Genomic DNA, 23,186 nt, shown 5'->3' with positions numbered 1-23,186 from the left:
CGATGGTTTAGATCACATGTGTCCTGCACAAGGCCTCATTTAATTTGGCCCGTGTAAACTTGGAATCATACTGAAACAGCCAGTAGTACAATATTGCTCAATATTTTCACACTATCCAAAATTCACAGAAGATTTGGAGAGTAACCATCCAAAGGGCAGTTACCGTAAACTGTCGTATATACATGCACTCCAGTTTCTATCGCAGCTGTCTTGATTAAAATCAACGACTGAACTGGGGAGTGTGACACATTTTAGGTGGATGTGACACCTTTCAGGAACGGTCACCTCACTAATTTGTTATTTAATCATTTAAGGTACAATCTATCATCAGACCATCTTTCCATATAAATAACATTGCCATGACATACATTTATGAGAGTTTCACTGAAGAAGATTAAAATAACATTAATAATAGGGGAAGAATACACCTTATATTAATATTATAAACCCTGATCTACTTTTGTTTTGCAGTAAAACTCCAGCAGCTACTTCACCGGCTCTCATCTCCATATCTCTGTGCTTACAGTGGAGCTATCTGGATAGTAGCTTTCTAACAGAAAATGCATCATCCAATTGGCTAATCCTGTTTCTCACCACAGCAGCTGCTATCCAAAAATATTATTTATTAAACAAAGGGATTAAACAAAGGAAAGCATTGTTAAAAAACTTTTATTATAATCAGTATAATAAATGTTGTTACCTAATAGTGCATACATTTTAACATCTTTTTAATAGAAACATCCTTTTCTAATTTCAGAGACTAGAAATTATTGGTGTTACTTGATAGAATATGTTAAACAAGGGAAAAAAATGATACACTTTCAAAAATGGTGATGTGGCCCATGCAAAATTTGAGTTCGACACTCCTGGTTTAGCTTTTACCTGTCAGAGTGAAACCTTTAATATCGATCGAGATTCTGTAGAGCCTGAAAAAAGTTCAATACGATTTCCAACAAGGTTCTGTTTTATCCCTGTATTATTCTCTCTTTATCTCCAGCCCCTTGGGAATGAAATTCACAAACATCGTGCTGGTTTTCACTTCGACACTAATGACACACAATGAAAAGGTTATACACAAACAGGACAGCTACGCAAAGTGGAAGACTGCATAAAAGACAATAAGGTTGAATGAAAAGAAACTTCTTTCTCCAAAACTCTGACATAACTGAATGTTGGATTTTGCCAATAATTTGAATTTCCTGAAAATGTTTTTTTTTAATTATTTGCCATAAATGTATTTTAAATAAAGTTTGCAAAGATTACAAAGATTTCAGTTACAGTTTTTGTTTCTTTAAAATGTGCAATTTTACTTACATGTGAAACAAAACAGCTATAGTTATAGTATGCATATTAAAATATAATTTTAAATATAATAAGATGCTTAAAACACATGTATACATGTATTAGTATCACATAAACCACCACATTAGATAAACAAAAATGTAAAATATAAATGTTCTCCTTTGCTGTGTGAAAGTTTGTAAATGTAACCCTGGTGTATTTAATCCTACAATATTGTGTAATGTGGCTGTAGTGGGAACTGCAGGCTGTAACACAGGGCTTTTATTCAGGGGTAAATTTGTAATTAACCTCAGCATGGCTGTTACAGTGGATTCTGGGAATGAACGGGGATAAAATCTGCACCTTTATATTTTATATCATAATATTTCAGTTAATAAACCATATAAATAATCAGATAAACTGTTTGTACTGTCTGCCGAATGCCATAAATGTACCTATTTCTATCTATCTATCTATCTATCTATCTGGCTGAGTCTTGCAAGCTGGAGGCAAAATCATATAACCTAGATCATACAGTATGAAGCCACTCAGATTTTTATTTATTATGACAATTTTTTAAGATACACAATGTGTACTGTCTCTTTTAACTTCACTATGAAGAACTACGCATGTGTTTACTTTTCACAAAGCATCTTGCACATTTGACTGTCACAATTATACAGAGTAACACACTATCAATATATTGAATAAAAGAAAATGTTTTTCTACGATTGTTAAAATAATGGCCCTGTGAATGATAATAATGGCATGTGAGAGTATCTTGTGTAGGCAAACGACACCTTCTGCTTATTTCCTGAGCCGTTATGTCCCATTAATTCTATAAAAAAAAAAATGTTTCTATATACCACTCAATATTTCCACACTAATATCACATCTAAAAATAATTCAGGAACTCATCAGATATTGCTCTTTAGTGTGATTAACTCCAAACTCCAAAATGTATGTTTTTAGCAGAGATAAACCAGCGTGAGTTCACCTTCAATCTCTTTCATAAAGATGCATATATTTCAGAGATTTGGAAAACACATACTGTATACAGTGGCCACACTTAAGTCACACTTGCAAATGTATGAATTTCATACATTAGACAAAAAGTAATTGGACACTGAAGATTATTCTAGCTGTCACAGTTAATCCATAATTCATGTGTTGAATTAAACCACACTTTTGGCTTTGGCATAAGTCAAGTGCCATAATCTCTTCACTTCATTTTGTTTGTTAGCCTGCAACACCAACATCTGTGGCCACAAACCACTGCTGCTGCTGCTGCTGATAATAATAATAATAATAATAATAATAATAATAAAAAATAAGTGGAAAAATTTTAACTTTAGGTAAATGTACGTGTTCTCTGTAAGGTCACTTTTAACCCTGTTACACCATAGTCTGTGATTACACAGCACTTGTTTATGCCCATTACCGTAAGGTTAAGGGTTTTGTGTATCCAGGTTTTTTTTTAAGGTCCAGTGTAAACAAAGCCTTTAGAAATGTAAACAATATCTTTCCAGTATCACGCTGCAAAAAGAATTATCTTACCAATTAAATATATCTTGATTATTGGCCAACTGAACTAATATTTCCCTTTATTAGACTGGTTGTAAACAAATATAAGCCTATTTCTAGATTTTCTTTTTACTCATTTCAAGTTTAATGTAATTTTTTTTTGCCTATTTCAAGCATTTATTTACTGAAGCCCTGAACTGCAAAGAGTGCAAAATACTTTTACTACTATTTCATCATTTGGCCTTACTATGTGAAAATAAAGAGATAATTAGTAAGTCTAAATAATGACTTAGCTAAAAAAAAAATTCACACTGACTTAGTGAGAATTTTGAGTAGAAATTATGACTTATTGACAAAAAAACTGCCTTCACCAGCATGTCAGATTATTATGATTAGTGATGTGTTATGGTGTGGTTAACATGAGGTCGTCCTTTACATAGATGATGTAGGTAGGTGGATACTTTATTGCTCTTTATTGATGACCTTCTTATTTTCTCCACATTTCTCCCAATTCATATAAAATACAGAATTCATCCTGCATTCACTACAAAGGAACTTGGTCTCTCAGAGCAGTAGTTGTCCAATCAAAGCTTGCTATTTCAACATTCACCCTCTACGTTGTAACCAAGTAACACTTACGAACTCAGATTTTCCCCACCAGCTCATTCCTATTCAGCCTGTCAGAGTAGCTCTACCTGACCTCCCATAGCTGTCTGCATGTCACTGAGACGGGCCCTCCAGGGTCCCATTAGTGTAGTTCATATCTCTACTGGTGAGCCACTGTGCCTCTTTACCACCACTGCATATTCTACTTCTATTTCTGGTGAGTGGGAACAATACAATATTTGACTGAACGACCAACAGGTACTGGAGTTGCTGGAGCAACATACCACCACATTTGATGGCATACAGAAGCATGCAACATAATGGCCCTTACTCCTTAAAGCACCTACAACTGCCTGTATCAGTCTGTCAAGAAGCACAGAGTATCAGATAGCTAAAGGTTTTAAAGCAAGTTGAAGCCTATCAACAAGAGATGGCACCTACAGATGATACAAAAGAATATTGGGCTCCTTCTTTTAGTTTATCATAATGGAAGGCTAGGCTTCAACTGCTCATATCAGTACAGGGACCGTCTACAATGACCATCTCTATCCAGGGGTCTACTTTGTTAGCTGTCCTCTTATAGTCTTATTGTTGTGCTTCCTATATATGCAAGCGACATATGAGTGAGCACAGTGAAGGCAGTGAAGACATCCTGAAGTGCATAGAAGAGGCATTCTTTGGAGTCATCTGCCTTGAAAATCTGCAGACACATCTGAAAAACCCTTTTACCAGATGTGTGGGGCTTTAAAATAATGGAGAGGTTTGGACACAAAGTTTCTAAACCTAACCTTGGTGGAAATACCCTCATGTTATGTCTGAACATTTACACAATTTGAAGAGTTGATGATGCTGGACTACTGATTAGAAGGTTTTGAGTTCAAATCCCAGCACTGCCAAGCTGCCACTTATTGACCCTTGAGCAAGGCCCTTAACCCTCAGCTGTTCAGTTGTATAAATGAGATAAATGTATGCCGCTCTGGATAACGACGTCTGCCAAATGGCTTAAACGTAAATGAGGGACTCCTGATCCACTGGCACCCTGACCGGGATAAAGCAGCTACTGAACATGAAATGAGGAGACATATATCAACTCCGGAGTTCTGATTCCAGTTGGGAAAATCCTTCCATCCATCTCAACAATTTATCTACCATCACAAACACATTTTGAAACAGACACTTGATGGAAATTTAATGCAGTTCATTTTTAGATAGTCTTAGATCTGGTTCTTGGCTTGTTATGTTTTGCTGTGCAAATACACTTTAGCATAATCGTCAGGCCCTTTAGACTGTAAATATAGTTGCAAAAACAGGTCAAATGTGATACCAGATCACACACAGGACATTGTCTGATACACCCCCACATCCTGATAAGCCCAACCCCAAAATTTCATTATAAATCCACTGTGATCTTGACATTGCATGTTGTTCTCACCACAAGCTGCATTTCTCTTTTGCTGGTGTTAAAAAAGAAAGTAAGTATTCAAAAAAGTAAGTATTCATACGATTCATGATTTATTTAATGAACGTTTGCATATATACAGTATATACAGTATAGTATTAAAATATCTGAAGTGATGTGTGATGTATCATAGTTTTTGTGAAAAAAGTTATAATTATTTTTAATAATAAAGTAACCATGTATCTTCCAATTTATGTAAATATTAAACACGCAGTAAGATGAAGGTGGTGATTCTGGTAACATTGCTTCTTCTGCCTCTGGCCACAGCCACTGAACGTAAGTTTTATTAAGCTTTCTGTGTATAACCAAATTAAGAAACTAGTTTTAATTTTGGTGTTGTGACTATTTGCAGTTGATGTTTTGTAAATGACCTTAGAGTTGGCATAACAATAATAATTATGTTCAGTCCAATTTTATTTGAATAGCGCTATTAAAAATAGACGTTATCACAAAGCAGCTGCATAGTAACCCAGGTGTGGATAAAAGATAGTACTAGTTAAAATTTGTAAAACCAAGTCAAATCCTAATTTTAAAGGTTTAAACTGTATTTTTGTAACAATGCACCCCTGAGAAAAGCTAGTTTGCAAAAATAGGTTTCACATGTTATGCAAATTCAAAACGCACTACAGCACCACCATCAGGCCATGCAGGCTCGTCTCGTTTGCCTGCGTAGTGGGAAGGAGTACTACTTACTATCCAAGTATCAAGTCTCTGTAACTTGATTCATTTCAGGGGGAAAAAGAATAAAAATAACTCTTTTTTAACTCTAAAATAATTTTTTAAATCCCACTCACACAGTTTTTATTTTTGGTTTGTTGGTTCTATATTTTTAAACCAATTTAATTACAGACTCTTACAGAGTCCATCCTGACCCTGAGCAGGCAGGAAGAAATGATGAGTTAATGATTGAATTCTGTAAATAAATCAAAAACATGTGTTAATGTTCATGTTAATAGCAGTGGTAGGATAAGCCATGAGTTTTATCATCGGACTAGTGATTCAGTATGTAAAGAAATGGAAATATATGGGGTTGTAACTACTAGTTCATTAGTGTAAGTTCAATATTAACTACGCAGTAATTACAGAGTCTTACAGTTCTCCTGCAGAACTACTAGGTAACGATGGCTCTTTTATAATAACTACTGATTACTGATCACATCGACATTAATTCCAAGTAGCTAATCCTTACCATCCTTCTGGAGATCTACTACCTAATATACCTATTCCAGTACCTCAGTGTCTAAAATGTAAAATGCCTATATGTGTTATTAATATTATAAAGTATTATAAAGTGAAATACATGGTGGTTGATTACCAATTACTGAAGAATTCTTGTTAAAAAAAAATCACTTCTGATGGTAAGTTAATTGTAAATACAGCCCTGTATGTTTGTAGATTATTATTCTCTATTTTCTCTTTAGACCTCGACTGGCTAAAAAAAACCAACCAAACAAAAAAAAAACATCCCAACCTTGTGCTCCTCTGAGGAGACCTGTTTGTGTGGACAATATAACTCAAATATACTGAAAAAAAAGAAGTAATAAAATTCTGGCAATGATTTACATTTGATTTCTTTTAAAGTATGTCCTTGATTTACATGCTTAAATGTTGCCCAATTTAAGCAAGTAAATCAAATTTTTACTCCTTTCTTTTAAGTCCATTTTATTTATTTATTTCAAACAGGAGATCTTAAATAAAGTATATAAATCTAGACATTGTAAAAAGTACCCATTATCTACACATACTGTATTTTCTTGGTCCCATTTGGAAAAGTCTTTTTGCAAGTCAATTATCATTATTATTTCAGGCAACACTGAACTATCAGAATCCAACATAACACACTCTCTCTCTCTCTCTCTCTCTCTCTCTCTCCACACACACACACACACACACACACACCATAAAACTGACAGAGAAAAACAAAAAGGGTGAACTAGGAAAACTTTATCAAAATGTTTGATGTTGTAAAACATTTCATAACACAATAACCCTAAAAATCCCTTAAAGCCAACACAAAACAATCCATCATTAATGCTCAAAATTACAGTGTCAAAATTAAGTGTGTCAGACCCATATGCAAATAGAATTCAAAAGCCACACTCTCACTCTCATTAGTTTGGCGTGGACTTTATTAATTTCAATTTTATATGATGAATTTTGAACTTTTATATATGATTGTATTAACTTAAATTTTACATGACTGTATTAATTTCAACATTGTTGCTAAACATATGCAAAGGAAACCGAATGTGTGCAGCACCGCAGCAAGCTCGCGGTCCTCTTCTGGTCAGCATGTGTCCAGTTGCCCAACATTGCTTCTTTTTTTCTAGTTTTCTGAGAACTTGCCAAATGATAATAGTTAATTTAGTACAGAAATTACTAATAAACCTGCTTACTAGTATAGAGCTTGTGACAGTAATTCTAATAATTTATTTTTCTGTGTAAAATCATATAATTGTTTTTGTCATATTTACTGAACCGCTGAAACTTTACAAACATTTACATTCTCGACACTGAGGTCTTGGAATAGGTTAAGGTATGTTCGATAGTACATCAGAAGGAAGGTAAGGTTTAGCTATTATGAATTCATGTTGATGTGATCAGTACTTAATCAGTAGGTATTATAAAAGAGTCATAGTTAGCTAGTAGCTCTGCAGGAGAAATGTAAGACTCTGTAATTACTGCTTAGTTAACTATTGGTTCTTAGTAGTTAACAGGACCAACATAAATGAACAACTACTCATTTGATACTGTTTAGTTCCTTCATATTTACCTATGAGTTATGGAAAATGTTGCTGTTTTTGGTAACTCATACATAGAACTAGTTCTAGGCAGTGTACTAAGACTTTTAGAAAGGGCAGTATATAAATGTGTAAAAAATAATTTCATGCAAAGTGTTTTTCCCCTTCACCACCAGGTGTTAAAATGCACTTAAGTACAGGGTAAGAATCACACACCTCTGTTTTAGACAATCTCCACCCACGTGTAACTCTCATGTAACTTCTGAATAGTACATAATAATCTGAATACTGATGTGTGTAATGTCAGTATTAAATCTGTGCTTAACTAAACTCACAATATGACCCCAACTACTCATATTGAACATCCTTTCAACATACTTAGGACTGAGTACTCTTAGTCTTTACCTTTCTACACCTAACACCTAACTACAAATAACTGTGCTGGTGTATATAATAGATCTGGTGTCACCCAGAAGAGGACATCAGAAGAGTCTGATTCTTCTCAAAGTTTGTTCTTCGTCTCAGAGTTTTTCCTCGCCACCTTTGCCTCTGGCTTGTTGATTTAAATGTATATAAATGTATACAGTATCTGATGTCTTATTGTGTTCATTATGGCAATAACACGTGGATAAAAACAGTTAACAAAAGTGCACACAAGGTTTGGAAACAACTGTACTGTGTTTTTATCTCCACTAGGTAAGGTGTTTTTGTTCCCTGAGGAGTCCGACACTGCCTATGTGCATGTCACACCGAAGAAACCTCTGAATTTACAGGCCTTCACGCTCTGCATGCACGTCGCCACTGAACTCAACAGCCAGCGAGAGACCATCCTGTTTGCTTATCGCACTCAACACTATGATGAGCTCAACGTGTGGCAAGAAAAAGGAAGACTCTCTCTTTACCTGAGAAGCAGCGGGGATGCTGCTATGTTTACTCTACCACCATTGAGCGCGTTCCCCACTCACCTGTGTGTCACCTGGGACTCGAGCACTGGGGCCACTGCATTTTGGGTGGATGGACGCCGCAGCATGCTGAAAATCTACAGACGCGGCCATCAGGTAGATTCAGATGGAGCTATAGTTCTCGGACAGGATCCTGACTCATACGTGGGCGAGTTTGACAGTAAGCAGAGCTTCGTGGGTGAAATTACGGACTTGGAGATGTGGGATAGTGTGCTGAGTGCACGTCAGATTAAGCAGGTCTTTGAGAAACAAAACATTGGTCTGAGTGGGAATGTGCTCGACTGGAATTCTCTTGAGTACAAAATCCATGGCAATGTGCTTGAGGTGTCTGGGCCTAAGGCCTAGTTAAAAAGTCACTTTGTCTGACACCTGGTTCTGAATTTCATTTCTTTGATTTCCATGTCTAACTGAGTATGTGATTATTATTCCTGTCTGTGATAAAAATGGATTTTTAGAGAAATAGCAATTTTTGTTCTAAAAGGAGAGCCCCTGTGTCTGAAAACACATTATAACATGATCTGAGTTGTTGTGTAGTTTCATCACTGCAGAAAAACAGACGAGAAGTGTGTTAAGTTCAGTAAGTGTGTTAAGTAATGGATTTTGGACTGATTTATTTGTAATTATATAATGTAATTATATTAAATGTATATATAATTTTCTCAAAAGCATCTTGACTCCTCTGATACAATATTTTTGAAAAATTTGTCACCTAACAGCTCTGTTCTTTTCTTAGTGTTAATAACAAACATGTGTTTTAGTCTGGAGGCATTGTAGTACAGAATCAGCGCTGGATGAAGTGCTCAGTGGCCAACTGCTCACTTCAGATTGTGGAGACGTTTCTGTTTTGGTTCAGTTGGACTTGAGCGGTGCATTTGACGCTGTGATATTTTAATGACAGAATTGAAAACACAGTTGGCTGCACATTTATTGTTGTCCCTGCTATAACAAACCCAAATCAGGAAGGGCTGTTAATTAACATTATATAATCAGGTGTGTTAGTGTAACTTTTGGCTCAGTACTCTGTGTTTTGTGAAAATATGTAATGTATAGTAATTGTGTTATTACTCCTTACCTGTTGATGGCGCTCTCCAGCTAGAGATGTGTTGTGTATATAACCTGTGGGACAGCAGAATAAGAGTTGAGTAAAAACAGATGGTCACGTTAATCTGGTGTCTCTGTGGATTATTAAAATACACATTATACAAATATTACAAATAAAGTGCAGGAAGAAGGAGACTGGGCTATGACGAGCTGGGTCTGTATAAAGAATATATTTTTGGACAAATCTATAATTCCAAATGCATACATTTTTGAATCAACAAAATGTATGAAATGTAACAAAATATATCAACAAACTATGAAATACTTGTTTATGGTTCAAACTCTAATCTGCTAATTGACTCAAAATACACTTGGTTTAATCTCCTTTGCTAGCGGCAGTCTGTACCCCATATAAAATGTGTAATAATTACAACAAAACTGACAACATGTACCAATTACATCAATAAACCAACACAAAAAGAGTGAAATAAGCAAAATATAAAAGTAATATACATGGAGTGAATTGCTATGAGACAATGCTAAGTTTCTGAACTGGAGCATGATGGACATACCTCTTCCTTTCGCGAGAGAGGAGAGCAAAAGACCGAAAAAGGTCGTAATAATTGGTATGGCCGCCTGGACTGAACCAATTTTCTGAACCAATATTCTGAACTTGCCTGGGCTTCTTCTTGCCAATATCAGGTCAGGTAATGAGCCAGATTAACAATCAGTGGTAAAAACATTTAGTCTGCAGAGAGACATCTATTCCTAGCTAATTGTGATCCTCTCACATTTTTTTGTTGTTTTTGGAGATATACACATTATAGTGTAATGGAATTAATTCACTTTGTGATCAGATACCGTATGTCAAAAAGTCAGCGACATTTTGTTTGTGATCTTCATTAAAACAGAAGAGCACAAACACACTGTACAGGTAGATGCTTAAATGGCATAAAGATATTAATAGCAAGAAATATAGCCGACACAACAAAATTAACTAAATCAATTATTGATTATTTGCTCACCAATGTGAGTACAGACAGAAATCAGTTGACAGAAAAAATAAAGATAAGACTCCTTCAGTCAAATGCTGTGAGTCAAACACATCTCAAGGTGGGAAAACATCTCAAATTGGCTCTTCAATTGCACACTGCAAACCAGACTTCGAGTTCTTCAACACTGACCCGTTGTTTACAAAAGCTGCAGCGGAACCCTTTGTCTCGGCCACCCGACTTCGACCGCGAAAGAACAGTTGGAAAAGGGGAAGGAGAGGCGTAGCCCTCCTCAGAGTAAGACACCACGATAATTGACCCCTGCTACCCAGCAATGCTCAATCTCTGGACAACAAGCTCTGTAAACTGAGATCGCGGATCTCCTACCAATGAGAGACGAGAGACCGCTGCATTATCTGTCTCACGGAAACCTGGATATCTGCAGAGGTTCCAGACTCAGACATTGAGCCCACAGGCTTCTCTGTGCACCTTGCGGATGGGCCAAAAGACCTCTCAGGGAAAACCAGAGGTGGGAGTGTATGTTTTATCATCAACAACTCATCTAAGGAACGTACACTCTGTGATTGGAAGAACGTACACTCTATCAAGTCCTTTTGCTCCCCTGACCAGGAATACCTCATGGTTCTATGTTGGCCGTACTGAGTACTGAGAGAATTCATGGCTGCTATTATTATAACTGTGTACATCTCCCCTCAAGCCGATACAAGACAGACACTCAAAGAACTGTATGGGAACATAAGCAAGCAGGAGACCATGCCCCCTCAGCCGCATTCATTGTGGCCAGGGACTTCAACAAAGCCAACCTCAGAATAATAACTCCAAAATATTTTCAACACATGACATGCAACACATGGAGGGACCAGGTTTTGGACCACTGCTACTCTTTCCCTGACCCACCTTTTGGCAAATTGGACCACTCTTCCATTTTGCTGCTGCCCACTGACACGCAGAAGCTGAAACAGGAAGCAATTGCCCTCAGGGTAGTTGACTCTCTGTCTCTGCAGGATGACACAATGATGAGACAACCTACAGAGAAGAGGTACACACTCTGACACACTGGTGCCAGGAAAACAACCTCTCTCTCAACATCAGTAAGACCAAGGAGCTTGTAGTGGACTTTAGGAGACAGGACATTTATATATTACTGAATTTATTTATTTCTGTAAAGCTGCTTTGTGACAGTGTCCATTGTTAAAAGTGCTATACAAATAAAATTGAATTGAGTTGAATTGAATATTATACCTGGTATGTTCACATACACATGCATATTCTGCGGAATTCCTATAACCTTCTCACAGACACATTAAGCACTCATGTGACAAATGTAAAGGGCAGGAAAACAATAGGGCATTAGGTCCCAGTAGCGCCATAGCTAACTGAGTGGCAGTAGGATCCAATGGTGCAGGTTGCTATTAGAGTGGCAAAGGGCCATTTTTTTAAGCTTACTTTTAGCCAACCTGGTTTCGTCATTCATGGCGTGCATGTGCAAGGAAATCAGGATTTCCGTAGTCTGTGATCCAGCCAGTTTGGAAGCAGAGGTAAACTTTATCTTGTAATGCTTGCAGCTCATTGAATCACCATCACTGCCATCTTGGTGGTAGAATGCAGAGGTTAGCAATGATTGGGAACATAGGCAAAGGCTTCAGATGACTAGTGTTGTTTCTTATGCTCATTTGAGTCACTATAGCCTGCTGTTGAGTAGAAGAAGAACTGCTGGCTGGAATCCTGGGATGCTGGGAGGGTATCCATATGGAACATTACTGCTGCTATCATTGAGCCAGTTAACCAAACCAAAAGTTTAATGCTAGGCACTGTTTTGTATTGTTTTATAGTACTGTTTTGTACTGTAGTTGTACTTTGTTTTTTTTCAGTTGCATATGGTTTGGTTATTTTAGTAGATTTTTTTCTTTTCTTTCTAAACATATTTTAAGTATGCTGTGTAATGGTTTTTTAAAAAAGTTTTTAAAGTTTTTTTTAAAAACTTACTTTATTAATTGGTTGCAGAGTTTATATAATTTTTTTTCTTCTTCTTCTTTCTTAGTGTGAGGAATTAGCTGCTGAGTTCCAGTGGGGTTTCCCCTAGTGCTTGGGGACTACTGAGAGTCGAAGCAGTGATATAAGTATGGTGATGACTTTGAAGATGTAAACTGATTTACAGATAAGCCTTTTTTTGGAGGTCCAATTTTATTAAATTGTCTAATAAAGTGAAAATCCATCAAACATCACTTACCATCTGAAGGTCATTTAGTTGGACAGGTGGTGAGAGGTAAATTGTTAGTATTATTCTTACTAATTTTCTTCGAAAGAGATTGCTCTCATCCCGTAATTGAGAGTAGGGTAGTCGGATATCCTAAATCCTGCCGAAAAAGAGTAGTAGATAGCAGTGGGCTGTCTGGGTTAGTGGATCAGTCTTGGTGGATATGACCAAGTACCTTCAGCCTCCCTCTCTCTGCTATTGTACTCAGTTTATCCATTTAACAGGACATTAACATTGGTCCATAAATTTGTTCAGCTCATTTTTAGGTTTGTTGGCTGTGAGAACTTGTGCCCCTCACGCCTCTTGCATGACCTCTGGCTCAGCAATGTACTTCTTTTTGAGCTGGGGAAAGGAGAAAGATAAAAAATAGAAAAAAATCCTTCCTCTTTTGTGCTGCTCTCTAGCTGTATAGGTTCAAGAACAAAAGACAGAAAGTTTAAAGTCTATGTTGCTCTATGTTCCTCTTTTGTACTGCTGTCTGGCTCTGCATCAGTTGAGAGGTGTGGGAGACCTTGGGGAGGTGGGCTTCTGTGGACAGAAAAGGATGAATTCCACCTGATGTTGTAAAGGAGAAATCTGCATGAGTGAGTTAGTTTAGGATTGTGAGGTGGGAAGGATAGTTGGTTGTCCATAGTTGGTTACTCCAATGTTGTGTGCAGTGATACAGTAGATGGTGAGATCTGAGAGTTGTCCAGGGAGATCACAAGATGGGGATGAATCGCCAGGGATGTACAGAAGCTCAATGTTGGTAGGATTTAGTTTCAGCTGATGAGCTGCCATTCATGATGAGATACGATCTCCTCTGAAAGTACTGGAACAGCAAGGCCAGTTCTATCATTTTTGCTATACACTTAAGACATTTGGGTTTGAGATGAAAAGATGAATATGAGATGATAGATCAGATTTTTAGCTTTCATTTCCTGATATTTACATCTAGATGTATCTGCCAGACATGGTGAGATCCGAGCAGAACCATGAGTGGCTGAAGGAGAAAAGGTGAGAAAGAGTTGACCGTCATCAGCATAGCAGTGGCATGAAAACCCATGTGAGGTTATGACTTCACCAAGAGAGCAGGTATAGAGGACATGACCTTACTGAGAAAGTGGGTATACAGCCAGAACAGAAGAGGACCCAGCACTGAGCCTTGTGGGACACCAGTGGAGAGTCTGCATGCAGCAGATATGGCTCCCATCCATGTCACTTGATATGACCAGCCCTCCAGGTAGGAAGCAAACCATTGCCATGCTGTGCCTTTCCAAGGATCATTAAGATGGACAAGAAAGGTTGAAAGATTCAAGGTTTATTTGTCACATGCATATTTGTACCAGGTACAAAAGTGCTGTGAAATGATAGGCAGCTACTCCAAAGACTATGCATATCAAGAACAAAACATGCACTATACATACAATATAACAATGGGTATAGGGTAAGGAAGAGCGCAGACAAAACAAGAGCATACAAAACTACACATACTATGAGTATGTATGTATCTGTAAATATCATTACATACGTATGTACACTAAAGCGTCCTGTGGCAGATGTGCCTTATGTGACATGTATAATCAGGTGCTGTGTGTGTGTGTGTGTGTTTGTGTGCTTCTCAGTGATGGGGTAGTTTCTGTAGAGTGTGCTGCTTTGAAGCCACACTGGTAAGGATCTTTTCAGTTTCTAAATATTCAGTCTACAGTGGATATGTAAAGTCAAATATTAGATATGACTTTCTAGATAAAGTACAGTTTAGTAAATTGCCATTAGCTTACCATTAGATGCTATTTACTATTTCCTCTATCACTGCTGTAGATCATTGCCAGTGACAGCAATGTAATATAGAATAGTTAAATAATATAGAAAATATGTTTATTCAATAAATTATATGTTTATATAAAAATGTAGTTTTTATATATTTTTAATTTAATTTTATATATTTAATTTTATATAGTTTTAATTTATGTAAACTTCTCAACAAAGTACTGTGCTTTTGTGTGAAGAGGAGAAAAGACCCAGCCAGAATACACCACCAATTTGGATTACCATTAACAGTGAATTTGAGAATAGCTTTATTGTCAGCGTTTGGTACTTGTGACACCAGAAAGTAAAGTTAGGTTAGTATATTTTTACACACACACACACACACACACATATATATATATATATATATATATATATATATATATATATATATATATATATATATATATATATATATATATATATATATATATATGTATAAAATTTTTATTTTTATTTTTTACATATGTTTTGGGTAATTATATTTTTTGCACTGAATATTCAACGCATCAACAAAAAAACACAAGAGTCCACCACACTTCAAGTGACACCGTCTGGGAGAATCCTAAAAGAAACAAAAAACACAGAAAATGTCACCTTCAGACTCACATTAATCATAATCCACTCTAGTATAAAAGCTGAAACATTTTACAATACCATGATTTTACCCACAGTATCTATTCAAGGGCATATATTGTCATTGACAATGCTGAACAATGATACACAGCAACAGTCAACGAGTCACTGGTATGCTAAAAAAATTGTTCCAACATACTCCATTCCCTTAAACACACACACATATCAAACAGAGGACTAAAATTATAAACAATAGATAGCAATTGGCAAGTGACCCTTTTGTAATCACCCAGTTCACTCTGCCAACGAATATATCACCAGCCACACTACAGAGCCGTCAAGGAGCTGTGAAACAAAACACAAGGGAAATATAACATTTTACATCATGCTCTTAAATAAACATGTCAAACCATCAACCTACCCTATATTCCCACTCACATCATTAGCATTGTGACCCTCCATTCTCATTAAAATACATTACATGCACCTGCCTTAATTTGTTTACTAATTCCTACCAGTGGCTTTCTTCTGCTGGGTCCTAAACCCTACCTGTTACACACACAGCACATAGATTTTTTTTATTTTTATTTTTTGGGTCCTAGTGCCCCACTTCCACACATGTTTCTGGATCAGTCATAGATCAAGATGTATACTCCACTGGTTGCCAGTTGTCATAATATTTCTGCAAAAGCACTGCACCATGTCCATTTTCAAAAGTTGAGATATTAATTGGTCGTGCAGGGTCATAAAATTTCAGTACAGGTTCTTCTGTCAAGTGTTTTTTTTTCAGTTGGTTCAATATTGTCTCATGTTCCCATTCAGTTTTGTTTTCAGTCAGTGTCTGGAGTGGTGCAATCTTTTCTGAGAGGGTTGGTATAAACTTCATGTAGTTTACCATTCCACTGAATCTTTGAACATCTTTGCACTGTGGCCTGGGTATGTTTACACGACTTTTCCAATCTTTTCTTTGGGTCAACCCTGATGCTTTTACTGTTAATAATGCCTCCCATGAAAGTCAGTTCAGTCACCCCCAGTAGACATTTTCTTTTATTCAGTTTCAGATTTGCTCTTCTTGTAACTTCCAGAACTTTTCTCAGTGTTTCATCATGTTCCTCTTTAGAGCTTCCACATATTATCTCCCCCACATTGAGGTCATCCATTGATGTGTAGATCTTCATGATTTTGACAGTCGAATGAAGCTTGCTCAAAACTCTGTACCTTTATCTCTATATGGCAGGTACAGGTACTTAAGACTACTGTTTGGTATTGCCTCCACTCTTGATGTGTATCATTTTATGGAGGACCTGTGGGGTTCAAGCACTGCTCACAAGTAGCTCCCCCAGTGGCCAGTTCTTGCGAAGATACATAGAACCTCAATGAGACCATATGTGAACATACTTATCAAGTTTTGTAATGATAGCATAGTGCTAGCTGTGTGAAATGTATGGTGGCCATATTGTTTATAAATGTCAACATGTTTTTGATAATTATTGAGATTCACACTCTGCTGAGTAGTTTGACACCATAATTGTAAAGGACTAGTTTTAATCCCAAAGAACTAGGATTAGTTCACAAAAGGAGGTTATGCATATTATGCAAATTAACACCAATTTCACAGGGTGGAGCTAAAAGTTCCAAGGCAATTTTTTAGAATGGGAGGAAAATATTAAACTAACAAAAAAAGTTTTTTATTGTAGGACTCATTTTCCAATAGATAAGCTTGTTACAGATTATCACATTGATGCACCATGCCAAATTTCAGCTCGATTGGGCTTAAGGTTCCTGAGAAACAGCTGCAGATGGCCATGTTTTTGAAGTAATTAACTGATGATTAAAAATCCAGTTACAGATTAGCAGATTGATGCAGCACACCAAATCTCAGCTCAAATGGAATAACAGTTCTTAAGAAACAGCTATTTGAACCTTATTCTGCCCCTTTCAATGACCACACCCCAACCTGAGCAGACATCCCCAGAACCATGTACTGAACAAGACTTTCAAGTTTGGTTTAAATCCATAGCAGTGGTTTGAAACCCTGTAAGGATATGACCATACCAAGAGATGAGTATTGTCGGAAGAACAGTAGAGAACCAAGTCCTAAGTAGTTTAACATCAATTTAGTGAAGTTTGGCCAAAAATCCTAGGACTGTGTCACAATAGTAGGTTTTGAATATTATGCAAATTATCTAAAATTTAAGTGGGCTAAGCCAAATGTTACTGAAAGGCAATATTGTAGAGCATGTGCAAACAAATGAAGCTGAAGAAGAATTTTCACTGAAGCCTACATCTTATTTTCCAAGAGATATTTTTGTGTGCACAAACATGAATAGTGCTCCCCAAGGTGGCCAATTTCAATGAGACCCAAACCTACCATTCAAGGTTCATAACAATAGCTCAGTTATTTTTAAGTAATTAGGTCAACACAAATTAGCACATAGATGCACCATACCAAATTTCAGCTTGATTGGACTCATGGTTGTTATCTAACCTTAGCTCCACACCCATTTGTATGACCATGCCCCATAGTGTGCATGTGACCTCAGAATGCCCATGAAGTTTCATGCAAATCCACATAAGCACAATTAGTAAAGATTGGTCAAAAATCCTAAGACTAGTTTGCAAAAGTAGGTTTTCCATATTATGCAAATTTGCACAAAAAAATCTAGCTGGGTGGCCCTAGACGGTTCATGAGGCTTTTTTATTTGGTAGGACCCAAGGAATCGTTGGAAAAAAGAATTTTGCTTTTAGGACTCATGGTGTATGAGATATGGACCAAAACGTAAAACCCTGTAGATCGGGCCCTTCTGTAAGCCTTACGGTTTGGTCTGCACAATTTGTTTTAGGGCAGAAAAGAAGAAGAAGAAGAAAAATCCCAACAATTGCAATAGGGTTACAGCACCTTTGGTGTTTGGACCCCCAATAACAATAAGAAAAAACCTAACAAAAACAATAGGGTTACAAGCACTTCACTCCAAACCTTGTACTGAACATTCCTTTTAGGTTTCGTGCAAATCCATGCAACCAGTACAGAGTTACAGCTATTTGAGTAAACCAAGCTCTGCCCCACTAGGATTTATTGGCTTGTGGTGGCCACATTGTTTACAAATCTCAACATGTCTGATATTTATTGAGCTTCAGACTCTGCTGAGTAATTGACACCAATTTTGTGAAGATAGGCCCAGTTGTAAAAGTGATTTGATATATTATGATAATTAGCTCAAAAATTAACTAGGCAGAGCTAAATGGTTCTTTGCTTGGGATAATCCAAGGAATCAGGAGGAAAAACAATTTTGCTTGTAGGCCATAACCTTAATGAGATATAGGCCAGAATGCAAAACCCTGCACTACAGTGCCACCATGTGGCCGATTGGGCCAATTTTGGTTGCTTGAGTCGTGGCAGTGGTCCTACCTAGTGACCCATTTTCACATCTCTGTGATTTGTGGTTTTGTCTGGACGACTCATTTTATGGAAAATAAAGCATAAAAATAATTTTAATAACTTGAGCAAAGCCAATAGGTTTCCTATATACTTGGACCCCAAATAATAAAAGATCCAAATGTAATAATTTTTGGACAATGCCAGTTGCCCTGTGAGGAGCTGAGTTGGCATAGAAGTGTGTACTTCTAGGTTGTGTGCTCGAATGCCCTTTAAGTCTGACTATCATTAAATATTTTGAATTATTGTTGCTACAACAGTCAGGGTGAACACAATGTCTGTATCTCTATATCTATTAGTTTAGCGCTCCAAATATTTTTTTTTATTATCTGTAATCAAATTTAATCCTAAACCTAAAGTGGCCTAATTCAGCTTTCATTTTTTAAAATGAAATCTGAACCCTACCACTCTGCCCCTAGAAACAATGGAAACCCCAGCAGTAGAAGAGTCAGCAGTGTCAGCATGGTGTGTGAATTGTGGCTCTGAGAGTTCCTCTACCTCAGCTATGTTACTCCACATTATAATCATCCTCAACTAAAGATATGTGTGGGACTGTTTTATTAATCCTGCTCACACAGTTGTTATTTTTGTTTGTCCTGTCTGCCATATTTTTTTTACAAAGTATATTATCAGTATAATATTTTCTAACACTTTGGTTCCAATTCCCAAAATACAAACAAACCAGTATAATAATTTAAAACACCACGACCAGGTAGTTACTAATGTTGAATGCTGTAAATAAATCACATAGTGCTGCACATGCACATTAATGTGTGCAAGTATGTTAGGATGAGTTCACTATTAACTTTCTAACACTATAAAATTATTGAATCTTACATTTCTCCTGGAGAACTACTAGCTAACTATGGCTTTTTAAAAAAATAAAAACTAGTGATTAAGTACTGATCACATCATTATTAATTCCCAATAGCTAATCCTTACCTTCCACCTGGAGATCTGCTACCTAATATACCTATTCCAATACTGCACTGTCTAATATGTAAATGTCTATATTAATATTATTAATTTTGTTTATTAATATTATAAAGTAAAACTCATGGTAATTCATTAATAATTACTGAGCTCTCTCTCTCTCTCTCTCTCTCTCTGTGTACTGTACTGTACTGTATGTTTTGCCATGAGTAGACAATAATGCAATTTGAATGTTTTATATATACAGTTTTTATTAAGAACCAATTTTAATTTTGTGAATACAGTGTAGGCCACCCATGTAGCAGTGTGTAGCTAATCTAAATATAAATAAAATCTAATTCCATGTTTTATTGAACAAAGTACTCCAGATACCTTTGCTGCGTTCGTGATGCCTTGTAAGTGGTGAGTTGTAATGACATAATTACAACTTGGCATGTTCGATGTGTGAAGTGGAAAAAATACATGGACATCTCCAAAAAGCTTATCTTTTGTTTGGTCTGTCATAAGAAGCTACTTTAACTGCACTTTTACTGTTACAGGCCTGAGTGGCTACTGGTTCTGTTCTACTGTAGTGACCTTCAAAGATTCCTGCAACATTTTGGACTGAAGCACAGCAGCAACAGCAGACAAGATGATTACCTTCTCCAAACAGCAGTTAGTATGGTCAATAGATCAAATAGACTTAACCAAGTTTCTGTATATTAACAGATCTAAAGCAATACTGCTATAAACTCATTTAAAAGTAGAGAAGGGGTGAAATTTCATGTGGAGGTGGTGTTTTTGGTGGGTTGTACTGGTTGGAGGTGGAGAATTACAAGTTGCAACCTTGATCCATGGTCCAAAATCTAATGCAAAGCCGTCTCAGAAGAGTGGAGGGTTTCAGCAAAGGAGCATCCAACTCCGTGTTAATGCCCATGGTTTTGGAATGCAGATCATATAATGCATATTAGGTAATAGATCTCCTGGAGGAAGTTCAGGCTTAGCTACTGGGAATGAATGTCGATGTGATCAGTACTTAATCAGTAGATATTATAAAAGAGCCAAGTTGTGCAGGAGAAATGTAAAATTCAGTAATTACTCCTTTGGCACACAGAGATGTGTTAGCGCTCAGTCCACCTATGAGCTAAATATGTGTTTTTCTTATCTGCGGTGCTATTTGTTGGTGGAAAGCTGATTGGTATGGCTGAAAGGTGTGTCTGGTTGTGTATCTGGAAACATCATAATGAGATGGTATCTTTTTTTCCCCAAACACTTTTCAAACAAGGTTATGCTCCATTAATTTTTTTTCTACAGTGAAACACACACTCTTCTGTGTTTTCTCAAAATTCTGGTGTGGTTCATGTGACATTGCCCCCTAGAGGACACACTAACATTATGTGCAAATATAAAGACCTCATCCTGTGTGAGGGTCCAAGTATGACATACAGACATGCTTGCAGATATCTGCACAAAAATATTAGTAAGCTGTTAGTTACTTCTTTAAGGTCACAAGGCAAGCTAGGGAAGTCAGCTATGAGGTCAGGTGAATATATAGAGGCAATGCACTGCAAATATACCACCTCAGTCTCCTTAAACCATGGAGAGAGGTAGTTCCTGAGAGAGAAGAACTGAGACTGGAAACGAGTTTAAAATCTCAGCTCAATGGTCCTGGTCCTCTGTGGAGACCCTACCTATGTGTGCTTTTTTATCCTTCCAGTAAGTGGTGTGAGCCAGAGAGAGAGAGAGAGAGACAGAGCTGATGGAGAAAAGTGCTGGTAACAAATAAAAGTGAACCCAAAGCTCTGTCAAAAATTTGCCTGTCTCACATGTCTTCACATGTCTCACATGTCTGTGAACACACCGGTTTCTACAAACAGTTAAGTGGAAAGTCTTCAGAGCATAATTGTGGGAGTTAAGGCATAAGGGCAGTTTCTGTGTGCCATTTTGTAGCCAGACTGGTTAGGATCATTTTAAGTATTCAGTGGATATGTGAAGTCAAATATCAGATATGTCAGATATGGCTGTTTAGTTAAAGTACAGTATAATAAACATATTATAAGGTTAATAAACATATTATAAGAAGTTATTATATTACAGTTTAATAAACATATTATAAGCAGTCCATTACTGTTCCTGTCCCGAAGACACCCCAGCCTGCCTGTCTCAATGACTATCGCCCAGTAGCCCTGACCTCAGTTGTGATGAAGTGCTTTGAAAGACTGGTCAGAGACTTCATCACTTCTTCATTACCTGATACACTGGACCCACTACAGTTTGCATACCATCCCAATCGCTCTACAGAGGATGCCACACAATACCTCCTCCACACAACCCTGAGCCATCTGGACACTGGGAAGGAGAATTATGTGAAAATGCACTTTGTTGACTATAGCTCGGCATTTAACACTATAATTCCCTCCAAACTCACCACCAAGTTGGAGGACCTGGGACTGAGCCCATCTCTGTGTCAGTGGATCTCCAACCTCCTCACAGACAGACCACAAGCAGTAAGGGTGGGGAAACATGTTTCATCCTCCCTCACTCTCAGAACTGGAGCCCCACAGGGTTGTGTTCTGAGCCCCCTGCTGTACTCATTGTACGCATATAACTGTGTAGCCACTTCCAGCTCTACCACCATTGTTAAGTTTGCTGACAACACTATTGTGGTGGGCCTGATCTCCGACAACAACAAGAAGGCCTACCTGGAGGAGGTAACAAGCCTGGACCATTGGTGCCAGGAGAACAATCTCCTCCTGAACGTCAGCAAGACCAAAGAGCTGATTGTGGACTTCAGCGCGAAGCAGGAGAAGAGCTACCAATCCCTCACAATCAACAGGACCCCAGTGGAGAGAATGGATAGTTTCCAGTACCTTGGTATTCACATCAGGCAGGACCTGTCATGGTCTTGCCATGTTAACACCCTGGTGAAGAAGGTCCGTCAGCGTCTATACCACTTTAGACACTTGAGAGACTTTCGACTGCCCTCTAAGGTGCTAAGGAATTTTTACACCTGCACCATCGAGAGTATCCTGGCAGGAAGCATCACAGCCTGGTTTGGGAACAGCATCCAGCAGGACAAGAGGGCTCTACAGAGGGTGGTGCGATCAGCTGATCCGTACAGAGCTCCCTGACCTACACTCTATCTATAGCAAGTGGTGCTGGAACAAGGCCAGGAAAATAGTGAAATACCTCATCCATCCCAACAATGGACTCTTCTCTCTCTTGCGGTCAGGGAAGCTCCTCCGCTCCCTAAAGGCCAATACAGAGAGGATGCGGAGGAGCTTCTTCCCTCAGGCTGTTCGTGCCCTCAACCAGTACAACACCAAGGACTAAGAATCGTTCATCTCCATCCATACATCTCCTTCAAACACCCAACCTCCATCTACATCTACATACATAAGGCTACTAATTTATTTTAGTATTGCAATTTAGTATTTAGTATTGCATTTATTGCACATTGCCCAATTGCAGATTACATCACACAAACGGCACATATTGCACAAAACTGCACATACCTGCACTTTATATCAGTACTGTCAGAATGCTGCTGCCACATCCATATATTCATATATATATTCTTATACACTTTT

General features: G+C 37.5%; 1 protein-coding gene across 2 annotated transcripts; it reads left to right on the top strand.

Moving 5' to 3' along the window:
- The first annotated feature begins 4,792 nt into the window (after positions 1 to 4,792).
- Positions 4,793 to 9,738, top strand: LOC113523747 (pentraxin fusion protein). Of its 2 annotated transcripts, none has more exons than XM_026909783.3 (3): positions 4,793 to 4,883; positions 5,085 to 5,146; positions 8,308 to 9,738. In XM_026909783.3, the coding sequence occupies exons 2-3, from the start codon at positions 5,089 to 5,091 to the stop codon at positions 8,916 to 8,918; spliced, it is 669 nt and encodes a 222-aa protein (XP_026765584.2). In that variant the 5' UTR covers positions 4,793 to 4,883; positions 5,085 to 5,088; the 3' UTR covers positions 8,919 to 9,738. The 2 variants fall into 2 exon arrangements, with proteins under 2 accessions (XP_026765584.2, XP_026765585.2); XM_026909784.3 differs by having other exon boundaries at positions 4,808 to 4,899.
- The last annotated feature ends 13,448 nt before the right edge of the window (positions 9,739 to 23,186 follow it).

The sequence above is a fragment of the Pangasianodon hypophthalmus genome, chromosome 1, assembly GCF_027358585.1.
Source record: "Pangasianodon hypophthalmus isolate fPanHyp1 chromosome 1, fPanHyp1.pri, whole genome shotgun sequence".
NCBI lineage: Eukaryota > Metazoa > Chordata > Actinopteri > Siluriformes > Pangasiidae > Pangasianodon > Pangasianodon hypophthalmus.
This window is presented reverse-complemented; position numbering and strand designations above follow the sequence as displayed.

What these genes read in the sequence shown, in the direction of transcription:
- LOC113523747 (XM_026909783.3), top strand. Translation starts at nt 5,089, where the DNA reads ATGAAGGTGGTGATTCTGGTAACATTGCTTCTTCTGCCTCTGGCCACA. An exon ending in TCTGGCCACAGCCACTGAAC is followed by an intron (nt 5,147 to 8,307) that starts GTAAGTTTTATT and finishes TATCTCCACTAG; the next exon opens with GTAAGGTGTTTTTGTTCCCT.